This window comes from Anas platyrhynchos, chromosome 3, assembly GCF_047663525.1.
Source record: "Anas platyrhynchos isolate ZD024472 breed Pekin duck chromosome 3, IASCAAS_PekinDuck_T2T, whole genome shotgun sequence".
NCBI lineage: Eukaryota > Metazoa > Chordata > Aves > Anseriformes > Anatidae > Anas > Anas platyrhynchos.
In genome coordinates, this window is record NC_092589.1 from 23,544,103 (window position 1) to 23,557,298 (window position 13,196).

Sequence of the window (13,196 nt, forward strand, 5' to 3'; positions counted from 1 at the left end):
CAGCCATTTCTGTTGTCAGTAACTTTAGGTCTGAAAAGATCCTACGTACCTTTGGAAAAAGACATTTGAAAACCAAGCTGCGTTGACGTTATTTTTAAGAACACAGTAAACACACACTGCTTGCGAGTGTAGTTGAAAACATCCAAAAGGCACATTTGAAGACAAAGGAATTGTTCCTCCATTTTAGCAATCTACAGGTCTCAGCTGCTTGTACTGTTGGTACATTTTAACATTACCCATGGAAATGGAGCCAGGTTTGAAGCCATTTTCTAAATATGTTGCCAGTAGACATGAAGGTTGAACAATAAACCCAAAGTGCACTCTTTATTTGCTATTTAGAAATCCCTGCCCATCTCAAAATCCCATCGTAATCCTTTTAAACTTGCAAGGAAAAGAAATAGATTTGGGGAAAACACGACCAGAAGTTAAAGGGAAAATAAGAGATACAGAAATCTTAGATTATATTTGGAGCCATTTCTGGAACAGAGTGAAAAGAACCTGAAGCAGATCTTCTTCTTTCCAATCACTGCAGTGACTGTTGAATTCAAGTGTATGCCTTGCTGTTTTTGCACACTCGCAAATCAGAATGTTTAAGGAAATCTGTCCGCTAACCGCAAACTAGGCAGTATAGATAAGAACAGGTGCCTTCCTTGAAAAGTTTATGATCCAGTTTTTGTTTGGAAAGTTCATCTGTGTAGATACATACACACAGTTAGTTACAAGATAAAACGGAAGGAAATGGCATACAGCACCACCATAGAGAGATAAGATAATAACATTGATAACCTGAACTGACCAACTGTCCTTGCTGGCCTTAGATTTACCCAGTTGAATTAACTTAAGGTCAAAAACTCAAACACTCACCCCCAATTTTCATTTATTTTTTGCTCACCGGGATTCAACAGCCAAAATATTTATGTTTAAAGTTCAGTATGCTTGCAGCATTGCCTGCCAACAAATGTAATTTTTAACACATGGTCATTTGTCTACCTAAACACTGCAGCTTCAACTCCTGAGGTTGGTTTTGTTCACCCTGTTTTCAGAACACCAGTAACACCTTTACAATAGCCAATAACAACATTAAAACTAGTACATGCTCTTCTTCCTCTCCCACTTGTACTATTTTATTCCAGCTATTTTTATGGTGCTTTCTTCCTTTTTCCATGAAAGTGATGTTCAACAAAATTATTTTATCTGAACTACATAGCATGAAAAGTGAGATTTTTTCAACTATTATTCTCCTTTCAGTGAGAACAGGCCAAGTTCTAACTTCCAAGCTCTCAAAAGTCCTACCTTATACAAGGTTTCAATTACCAAAACATGAGCCCAAGCATTACCTTTTCAGCAGAGCTAAAGTGCTCAAGTGTGCTCTATTTTGTCAATAGAGAGCAGCACTATCACTGTATCCCACCTTACAAAGTTTAACCCAAACTTATCAACCCTAAGAACAAAGAAAACTATCTGCAATTCTGTTATAAAGTAGTATCAGTTAATCAACCACATGATGTTATTCTGATTCATTTACTTAGTTTCTAATAGATAATTTACCAAGAGATAAAGTTTTTTATACTGGTGTAATTAAGAGTGTGAATATTTCTACTTGCAGACAGCTCTGTTTGTGCTTTTAGTGGAAGGACACCTGAGACAGGACCATCTCTGCCAGACAGGCATTAGCCTCTCCTCTGTGGAAGATCACCACAGCAGATTCAATCACCTTCAGGTACTTCAAGTCCTACTACGAAAGAGAGAAACATGCCAGGGGGCTGCAGGGGAAGCTCTGTCTTCAAACCCATTACAGAATGAGAGCACCTCAGTTCTAAGAACAGCGTTGTCAACATGTTTACTCATGAATTTAATCAAGTCAACTGGTTGAAGGTTGGCTGTTTGTTCAAACTGATAAGGTTGCAGTATTTGAGACTGTATTTAGTTTTGCCTTTTCTTTGTTCTGTGCTATTAGCAGCTTAAACATCTAATTTTTAAAATACCGGTTGTAGTGTTTTGATGGGAGCTGAAACTGCTTATCAGTTCTTAACAACCTGTTTTGCTCTGCCAGAAACTCTTGGTGCTCTTCAGTCACTTATGCCTGAGGACACCGAAGCTGAGTGCCCAGTGTGTATGACAGTGTAAGTAGTATGCAATAGCTCTTAAAACTAGATTGATTTTGCCATTATGAGAGTCTGGGAGAACAACACTCCAGTCCTCCTACTAAAAGTTATCCTCAAAATACAGTTCCAGTCCATGCTAGAGGCAGGATACCAGGACAGAAAGGTCTTAGGGACACTCTTCTGTTAAGTCAGCTGTGAAAGAAGTTGAACATATAGACTGAGGTATCATTTCCCAAATCCTTTGCTAAATACCACCCTTGAGACTTTGTCTATATAGTGAGAAAAAAAAAATAGATGATTTTAAGATGCAACCAACGCAAATCCTTTAGTACTAATCATCGTCAGAGAATTTCCAAGTGTTCAAGCATTCTGAGCAAGGTGGTCTGAAGTATTTAATAATTTTTGCAATTTTCTCACAAAACCTGGGGTACAACCACAAGTGATAATATGCTGGACAAGCCACTGGTTCAATTTCATATTCAGTATTTTGACAATGTTTTGAAAGCTGGCCACATGCATCTATGCAAAAGCAAACATTTTACATGTTTTTGAAAAGGTGAGAAGTATGAAGACCTGCACTGTAAGTCTCATATATGCTTAAGACTTTTGGACTATTGATACAAAAATTGTATTTTGGAAACAGGCAGAACAGGGAGACATGTAGTATTGATCTAGGAAGAGTCTGGGGAGGATCTTACTGGTGTAATTTTTTAATTGCCAAGTTTTCACTCAAATCTTCAGGACAAGGGGTTTAGGTAACCTTCCATCATGCAGCAAAATCAAGAATGAGGAACAAGCTAAGTATGCACCATTCAAAAGTTACTCTTTGGTGCTATTTATTGCCAGGACTTCCTTCTTTAAGCCAATCTTATGCTAACAATGAAAGGTTTTTTTCCTCTTCAAATCATTTCATACCTCTGCAACACCCAACCTTCTCTGCTAAAGCTACACACAGTAAGTGAAGGAAAAGAAAAGGGACTTTAAGGAACATGGCATAGATACAACCACAGTCTAAAATCTTTAGCGCTTAAAATACCTCCCTTCAGATTGCCTATGCATTACTCATTGCAGTATCACTGTGAGACAGCTATAAATGCCAATTTATAAGATAACAGAAACAGAACTTTGCAAAATACCTGCAATGCCATTAACCTGCATCCAGCTAACAATGTGGCATTTATTTTAAGATAGTCTTTCAAATGTGATTCAGGATGGGGTGGATATATTCTTTGAAACATCTGGCTCAAGAGGCAGTTTCCAAAAATAGTAGAATTTACCTTGCCTAAAAGTTAACAGCAAGTTTGTATTGAAAACTGAAAAATTTACAAGCTTTGAAGGCAAAACTAAAAGCAGTCATTTTATGTGTAAATTTTACGTAGGAACACTGAACTGGAGTGTTTATGATGTTCTTTCCAGTCTTTCAGACATTTTCTCAGAGTACAAGAAAATATGCACCAAAAATGAAAAAAAAAAAAGACAGACATGAGCAAGGTATATTCCATCCTTCCCATTCAGCAACATAGAAAAAACAACCAAAGCATATTACAGCTCACGATACATGTTTATTATTAGAGGTGTTTACAGAAAAGTCTGCGAATTACTGCTAGTCTAAGACTGACAACTGGGGGTGTTTATGGTTTATGGCTTTGTTTTTTGAATCATCTAAAAAGTCACAAAACTGATTAAGTTTAGGGGCTATTTCAGTCTTATTAAAAAAAGTTCAATTCACAGATAAAGGAGAAGGTGCTTTCAATAGCAGTTTAATAACTACGACCAAATAGGGTGTAAAACTTGGCAGGGTTTTTGCCGCAGACACATTTTGCCCCGCTCTGTAGTTCACGGAGAGGCTGAAAAGGTATGCAGAGACTTTTTGCTCCCATGGAGGGGGCGCCAGGCTCAAGATCTTGATCCCTGAAATAAAAGCATATTAATAAGTAAAAATCTTTATTTAAAAATGAAGATACAATAAAGTGTATTATGCATAAAATCTCAAAAACACACTAAATTAGACTGAAAGTTTCAAATCTAAGGGTGTAAGTATACTGTATTACACAGGACAGCAAGAGTCAAGGACAAAGACTGTACACGAGTGTTACACCCACAGGCATCTTATATGCCTGTTTTACATTCAGAACATTTTTATTTTGATCTTGGCAGATCCTCTCCAGTTTGGTTGTATTTTACCTGGCAGTGGTCTTCTTGATCCAATCCTCACACTCAATTTCCCCACAGAAAGGGATTTGTACAATCTGAAATGAAAGGGAGAAGGGGTAGAAAAAATGAGCTATGCATCTAGAAAAACTTCTCCTTGTCTCTGGAAGACTGGAGGACAATGTAGCTACTAAATTCTGCTTGCAGAATCATTTTAGTTCTATCAATATTGTGAATAAGCTTTACTGATCTGTGGTTTTCTTTCACCAAATTTACATCCTTAGTGCAGAATTCTCAATTTGCCATGAACTGGAGCACACCTTTAGTAAGCTTCACTTCATAGCTTCACTTTCTTGCAGTGAAAAAAGGAACCATTACCGCTCTAATTTTGCTCACATTAATCTTTTGTTAAAGTTTCAATACACATGCAATTATTCTTATAGTTTGAACTAAACTTTGCATGTAGCTTAAAAGAACACAGAAGCGGCCCATATTTTTAAAGAGTTAATAGCCTACATTTCAATTACAGTCAGCAGAATACAGTAACAGGAATTAGGCATGAGTACTTCAGCTTACAAACTTTCTTCTTAAACCACAGCCAGTGCTAACAGTATAATTTGAAGAAATTACAGAATACATGTGGCATAAAATATCATGCATACAACATATAATGGTAGATGGGGAGTCATAAAATGATGAACTTCAGTTTTCTCAATTAACTTAGAAATGTAAAAATATTTATTCATATTTCAAAGTTTATATATTAAACTATATTCAAGTTCTAATATAACATAAATCGTAAAATTCCCTTGGCACTCTCTAGAATCTAGCTGTACATGAACCTGAGTACTGGATATTGAAGACCAGGCATTTTACACATTGGCAGACAGTATCATTTGATAATTCTGCAGAAGGAGAAAAAAGGGTATACCTACAGCGTTCATGAAAATTAAAAGGTAACAATTTATGAACGTGTACAAATAAACAATTAACTCCACATTATATTCTTCCTCTTGGAATGAATTTGACTCTCCATTTCAACTGATTTTTACACAAAAACATATTTTTCCTCAACTGTTTCTTTGTCTTGAAGACTAGTATAGTTTAAAGGAGCACTTATTTTGGAAGCATATCTTGAAGTCACGTGTAGTAATACTACTCAGAGAACAGTAGTACTATTTGAACACCTATGTGGAGTAGAATTATTTGTTAAGTAAAGGCTAAGGATTTTTATGTTAAAATCTACCACCAGAATCATGAGATGCTTTAAAGAGAGCTGCTCTAAGGAAACATTACTTTGTAGTCAGCAGGAAGAACCCCAAACCATTTCAAAACAGAGTATTTTACACTGTTATTTAGTTTTGTAAAGGAAAATAAGACAATACTGCTACTTCAGCACCTATGCACAAGAACGTCTAAAATATCCATATCCTCAACTTCGTAAGCATGCTAAATCAGTCCCACCTCTGACGTTCACAATCATTCCTTCAAAACTAGCTATAAATCAGATTCAAGTGCAATAGAAGCAAGAAAAGAGTGTGATCAAAAGTCAAGGCTAACTTATAAAACTATTTTTGAAGTCAACAAGAGTAACCGAGTTCTTGACGCTATCACTTTCCATCAGAAATTCTGAAGTTTTCAGAGTAGACCTAATTGGTGTACAAAAAAAAAAAAAAAAAACTCAACAATTGATCTCTCTATAAAATGCAGTCTTAATGATTGATTCTGAAGATTGTACTACTTGAATACATTCGTCTAAATATATGAAGAATTTCACAGGCTGACAGCCGGTGACAGAATTTCAGGGTTAATGGGAGCAGATCTCTAAAAAAGAATGAGGCTCAAATCTCTGGTGAAGATTTAATCACTCACCTAAGTTTCAAATGCTTTGCCAGAACTTTAAGTTTTTCACAGATCTCTAGCATGTCTATAAAGATAGATCAGATGAACTCAATCATCCACCATCATGAGTTATTCTTACTATCAACCCAAGGAGGGTTCTGATTCCCAGCAATTCTCAATGAACTCAATGGCTTCTACTCAGGTCATAAAGGCAAATCTTCTCTGACGTAAGTAGCATGTACTTTAGACTCTAACTTGGACGCTATCACAAGATTTGACAAGAGTTTTTCGCTGTTTTTATTAGCACAATGACAGTAGCTTATCTTAATCTGAATAAAATATTTACATTAATCTCTCTGAAAAGCACCTTCTAATAAAAATGCAAACACTTTAAATGCAAATTATCAAATTGCAGCAACACAATTCACTTCAAGGCACTCTCACCTCTTAGATAGCACTAGAATTTTACATCATATTTAATAAATACAGTATTTCAGCAAAAGAAGAAATAAATAAATTAGCTTGGAAAAGCTGATTTTTCTTTGTGCAGCTCTACAGGCAATGCTTCATCTGCTTGTTAGGGGAGAGTTCCGTAACAGCTAGAACATGGATGGATGTATACACAGTCTTTGAAGCTTTTAGCCTCTGATTATTTGTAAGGGACAGGAAGGGTATGAAGGCACTTAGAAGGATTTTGGAATGAAGTAAATACCCTTACCTTTCCTGAATCAAGCTCTTTTTGAAAATCTTCCATATTATTGGCCACCACCATATGACTTTTTAGGTCCTCAGAAGCTCTAAAAGAAAAAAAATCAGTCACGGTAGGCTTATATACATAACCTCACTGGCTAACTGAACCAAGTTTTCAGAGCTAGCCAAAACAAAAATTACAAGAGAAGCTATATATTAATTTGAATCTTCCTAATCAGATTATGTTTTTCCACCATTCTGCCCTCAAAGAGATGAAATCTTGATTAATTGCTACTGGGTGGTGCAGTTAGCTGCATATTTTACTATGTTAATTCACAGTTGTGCACATCATTTCAACATTGACCAACTGTAGGCAGTAACAAATACTACAGGCAATTGTGTTTTATTTTGTTTTTTAAATTACATTCCAAATCTGAACAACAGAATGATTCTTAAATAGATAAACATATTCTGCTTGTAAACAACCTGATCACCATGAAAGGAAGTACATTCCAGCAGTCAAACTCATCTGATATGATGCTTGATCAGCCAGTTAGATCTTTCCAGGTGTGCTTGGGAACCAGAATTTGCAATAACAGACATGCAGGGGATTTGGGATATGCAATAACCAAAGGTGACAGAACACTGGAACAGGCTGCCCAGAGGGGTTTGTGGAGTCTCCTTCTCTGGAGACATTCAAAACCCACTTGGATGTGTTCCTGTGTGACCTAATTTAGGTGTTCCTGCTCTGGCAGGCAGATTGGACTAGATGATCTTTCAAGGTCCCTTCCAATCCCTAACATCCTTTGATTCTGTGTGAAACAACAGTTTGAAAAGCAATTGTTTTCTCATAAGAAATCAAATGTATGAAATTCAAGAGGACATAGGGTCTTACCATACACTTCTGAAAATAGATCTTCAACTACTGAAGCTTCTTTGACAACTTTGTATCTTTCAAAATTCCCTACCAAAAGCATCTTTCGGAAATGAATCCCATACAATACCATCCAATTAACTATTTATGATATATACTTTTTTTTATTAATACTTTACAAGAATTCAAAGAAGTATTTTTAAAGTCAGTTCACAACCTTTAACGTTGTGTTTCACAAGCACTTAAGGAAACTTCTGTCAACGTATGTGAACAAGTTCTGGAGGCGGAATATCAAACATCACAAACAGAAAGATGGGCCAAACCTGTCTTTCTGAACAGTCTAACCAATAAATCAAGAAATTCTTCTGACAGGTAAATTACATGTGTGATTAGCATAGCCATTTGTTATATCACTCAATTTACCTGTTATATAGGTTAGCGTGGATCTCCTCCAAAATCTGCTTCAGTTTATCTTCTGCCTCATGTTCTGAAAGAGTCAGCTTCTGTCCTGTATCTCTTCTGACAGCTACAAACTGTTGGCTTTTCATGTCTCGTGGTCCCACTTCAACCCTGACTGGAACACCCTTAATGAAAAAAAAGTGAGAAGTTACAATGAGTGATTCTCAGAAGAGTTAATATTCTTTCTTTTGTTTTTTGAAGCACAGTCCTAACACATTATTTTAAAAACTTAAGTTTCTTTGAAAAAAATCAGCACATATTGCACCGCTTTTATTAATTTCTGTCTTTCCCATTCACACTCTCTTGCTCCAGTCTTGTTTCGCTTTCAGATGTGTTTCGCCTTCAGATGTATGAATAAGAAATAGCAGTTCTGTTAAACACAGACTTAATATCAGTGTCAATAGCATGGAATATTTGACTATAAACAGATAGCTTTTTTATGTAAAGCTTTTATGCTTCATAAACTTCAGTGGTAAGAACCATGTAATTTCTCATCTCCCTTAAACAGGCAGACAGAAAGTTCGCATTTTACTAGTTAGAGTCTATTGAGTTCTATTTATTTTCCTCTACATCCTGATGTCATGTGTGTCATAAGCTGTACATGTTTTTTCAGTGGAAAGGGTAAGAGTGCATAGGAGAGTGGGTATATGAGCATGTGTGGTGTTGTGCGGACTTTTTGGTGCTGCCCAGAGATAGGACAAGAAGTAGTAGGCAAAAACTGAAACACAGGAGGTTCCATTTGAATATGAGGAAAAACTTCTTACCGTGAGGGTGACAGAGCACTGGAACAAGTTGCCCAGAGAGGTTATGGAGTATCTTTCTCTGGAAATAGTCAAAACCCACCTGGACATGAACCTGTGCAACATGCACTAGGTGACCCTGCTCGAGCAGGGGGGTTGGACTAGATGATCACCAGAGGTCCCTTCTGACCTCAACCAGTCTGTGATTCCCCATACCCCATATTCTTCATGCCATGAATTAATATATTAAAATCCATCTCAAGGATGCAATATCTACTCCTCCTGCAAAGCTACATAAAAAGCTGTTCAAAGTTATTCCTAACAACTTAAAAATTTTAATTTATGGTATATTTAAAAAAATGTATTTAGCATTTCCATCCCATTTTCTAACTGTAACAATTTTCTAGTGAAAGAAAGAATCTTAATGGCCACACAGGAAGACTACCTAAGAAAGAGCAATTGAACTACAGCCAGACACTATAAAACAACTAGCAATGACTTGTCTGTCTTTGGAGGTAGCGTGAGAAACCTGGTAAGCTGAGAAACAGATAAGGTAAAATGCTTCCCAGTTCATTCTTGCACTTATTACTCTAGTATCCTTGTATGTTTTACCCTATTAACTTCCTTATCGGTACTCAGTAAAATGAGTTCACTCTGTCTGCAATTACGTTGACGATGCAGTGTATGTATTCTACTTGTTCTTACCGTGTCAAAATTTAAGACAAGGAGATAAAATATGGTTTTTTTGGGGGGAAACATACAGGTTGAAATTCAGAAGGGGTGAGGGGCACCAGGTAACTTAGTGAAGTAGCACATAAGCCATTTGTGAAGTTATAGCTGCAGGAGACCTGAACAATGCTGGACTACTACCAGGGCAATAAATTTTTTCTCGTTGTAAGCTGAATACCCGAAGTGCTTGTCTACCGCCAAAGCTCTATGAAAATCAGCATTCATGCTGAGAATACTAATTCATTTTTTTAATTAGGTCTCTTATTTCTCAACGTGATTCTAAATGAAGGTTTTATGTATGTATTTTGATGACATCTAGCTACAGTTCAAATATAAGACGACATGTATAAATGGTTTATTCTGAATACTTTAGTACATTTTATAAAAAGCATCAAGTTTGCCCCCTGCTGCACCTCCTTGGTAAACCTATTTAAAAAAAAAAAAGCCTCATAACATGAGTTCTTGGTATTAGAGCTTAATTTTTTAAAATGTAAGAGGTTAGACAAAAGAAAAAGAACTTGGAAACAACAGGAACTTTTGACAATTCAGGGAGCTTCTATCATCTTACAATGAAGACAAACATATTAATTTCAAATTCCAAACGAAAACATGATCCTGTAAAATCACTCTCTACATTGTTCAATTTCTAATTATCATATTTTTGTTCCATTCTGCTATTTTTGTTTTACAAAAACCTCTTATAATTGATGAAACAGAGCTGTTTCGTTTACCTGCTATATAAAGGGCAACATAATAGTGTTTTAAATCAACAAAATTGCTCCTTTCTTTGTCAGCACTATACAGGTTTATCTCCTCTGTTCCACTGTGTGCAAAGAACACACGATTGTGATCCTGAAGACACTTTGTATTTGTACAAATTTTTAAACATGCAGTTGATTTGTAGTAATAATGCCATTTTCTAAGTATATAAGGTGAAGACTTTAAAGTTCAAAAACTGCTAATGACATGTTTATCCTAGCAAATAGCAAGTCTTGGAAAACACTTGTTCTTCATATATTAATAAAGAGAAACTCTAATAGAGGTGATCACTGATTATAAGGCAGTAATTGTCCATTTAGAGAAAACATCCACCTTTCTAATAAAATACACAAATACATACCCCACATTTCAGCTTTGAAAAACCTTCTAGAAGAAAAAAGAAAGTACCTTAAGTTCCCAATGATTAAACTTCCAACCAGGTGAATAGTTGTCTCTTAGATCAGCACGTACACGGATATTAACACCAAGCAGCCTTTTACGATATTCATTACATTTCTTCAATAAAGCCTCTTTGTCGTCTTCAGAAAGGGAATTTGTGATACCACAGGGAATAATTACGACCTGCAATATAACATGACAGGTATTTCATATTATAATAAAATTATCTCATAATTACTATATAAGCTTAAGAAATTATTGTGGCCCAGTAATTTATTTCACTATCTCAGAAGTAAAAAATATATTTCCCTTTTCTTTGAAATGATACAGATATAATTATTTTACATGGATGGACTATTAAAGGGAGCTTGTCCACCTCAAGCACCCTAATGATTTGTATCAAATTTATACAGCGCATTCTGTAATTAGACAGCTGTGTTAAACTCTTTGGTGCCTATTAGGAAAAGCTCAAGAATTCCAAGACAGGTAAGGAAAAGAAAGGGTATTTGAAGTCATATTATGGACAATTTCTACATACCTGAACACAAGCTACTCGAGGTGGGAGCACCAATCCCATGTTATCTCCATGAATCATTGTCATTACACCAATAGTTCGAGTTGTAATGCCCCAGGAATTCTGATATGCAAACTGTTTTTCTCCCGGTTTCTTGGGATCTTCAAATACAATTTCAAACATCTTTGAGAAGTTCTGTCCTAGGTGATGTGATGTTGCTCCCTGAAATAGTGACATGCAGAAAATTCTGCTCAATTGAAAGTTAAGTCTCACTAGTATCAGTTCAAGGCTTCCATCTTACTGTAATTACTGAAAAAAAATATTTATTAGATAAATACCTGGATAGCTCTTCCACTGGCAGATATAAATGCTTCTACAGTTGTTGTATAATCACCCCCAGCAAACTTCTCCTTTTCTGTCTTCTTTCCTTTCACAACAGGTATTGCTAGGAGATCTTCATACACTTGAGCATACAGATCAAGTATTTGCATCACCTATGATGAACATGCTATTTTAAGAATTATTTAGTATTACGTTTTTCATAAAACATGAAATATATTTATAATCAAAGTGTTAGCATCTAAAAATCTTAAAAAAAAAATATTTTCCTCAAAACCGTGATAAAAAAAAAAAATAAGATTTCTTCAACTGCTTTTCATTTTGCCTCATCTTCTATGAACGAAATACCAACAAATACAAACCATAATAGATAAGAAGAGTCATGGCAAAAATATAAGTCCAATTGTTTATATTGACTCCTACTTTCCATCTCAAAGTTTGAATATCTACTATATAAATAAGGATATACCATGATATTCAATGAAGCACCTGTTTCTGGACAAAGTACTAAAATTTCTTATCACTAGCAAGTTAACTCATATAGACTTTCAAGGAAAATTAACATCCTCTATGAAGATTACACTCTTCCAACTTGTCATACTGTTTGAAATGACTAAAGCCTTACACACAAGTTACATCTGAGATAAAACAGTTGCTAGCATACTTGACGTTTATCATGATGGCTCCCAAAATAAAGTGAGACCAATTTCCACCAGGTCCTAATTAAAAAGATTTGTTTGTGTTGCCATGGAGTAAGGTAAGATAACTTTCTGAAAGCAAAAGCGTCAGTGCATTTGCTTTTTTACCTCCTCTGCTGCTTCTTCATATGTTGCAAATGCTGTGTGACCCTCTTGCCAAAGGAACTCACGAGTGCGAAGGAAAGGTTGGGGATGTTTGAATTCCCAACGCTATAAACAAGACATGACAAGGAATAAAATTGTATGCCATGATTTACACTTAAAATCAAATTATTTATTAAAAATAATATTTATAAATATGTTGCCACTTAAAAGTTCGAAAAATCTGAATAAAGTTTAAAAAGTCAACTATTTACAGATTTGTACTTAATATCAATATACCTTAGTAATGTAGATTTTATCAAGTGATAAAAACCATGTTTATACTTGTGACATGAAATATGTGCTGTGATTAGTATCATCATGCCACGTCCACATAAAATAATTGCCATACACTGCACTTATGATAGAACAGTTCAGTCAGAAATTATGTACTGACATACCACAACATTGCACCACTGATTAAGCTTGATTGGAAGATCCCTGTGTGACTGCACCCACTTTGCATATGCAGGATACATAACTGTGAAAAGAAAGCAGTTTTGGTTCTTTGCACAATGCAGCCGCTTCATGCCAAAACTTTTTCTTTGATACATGTAAGCTTAACGTTCTCTGCTGTGAGAATTATCCTTTTATTTATAGTTCTCTTTAAAACATATTTTTTGTCTTAACACATTTTCACTGAAAAAAACTTTAATTTTATCCTGTCTCTCTAGAGAATAGCTTGATGTTGTTTTTATGCAGGATGTGGATCAAAGTACAATCAAATCAAACCTTAGTATATAAAATATTTAATTA

The 13,196-nt window shown here is 35.4% G+C and overlaps 1 protein-coding gene across 4 annotated transcripts in view; it reads right to left on the reverse strand.

The window, feature by feature from the left end:
• Positions 1-3,647: 3,647 nt before the first annotated feature.
• Positions 3,648-13,196, reverse strand: part of EPRS1 (glutamyl-prolyl-tRNA synthetase 1) — a 38,118-nt gene continuing 28,569 nt past the window's right edge. For all 4 annotated transcript variants that reach the window (XM_027453133.3, XM_027453131.3, XM_072035525.1 and 1 more), the window contains 9 exons: positions 12,842-12,921; positions 12,408-12,509; positions 11,601-11,756; positions 11,287-11,484; positions 10,758-10,931; positions 8,086-8,246; positions 6,817-6,895; positions 4,290-4,354; positions 3,648-4,016 (listed from right to left, as the gene is read on the reverse strand). In XM_027453133.3, coding sequence (XP_027308934.1) covers positions 3,866-4,016; positions 4,290-4,354; positions 6,817-6,895; positions 8,086-8,246; positions 10,758-10,931; positions 11,287-11,484; positions 11,601-11,756; positions 12,408-12,509; positions 12,842-12,921 — 1,166 coding nt within the window. In that variant the 3' untranslated portion in view covers positions 3,648-3,865. The remainder of the gene's footprint in view (positions 4,017-4,289; positions 4,355-6,816; positions 6,896-8,085; positions 8,247-10,757; positions 10,932-11,286; positions 11,485-11,600; positions 11,757-12,407; positions 12,510-12,841; positions 12,922-13,196) is intronic.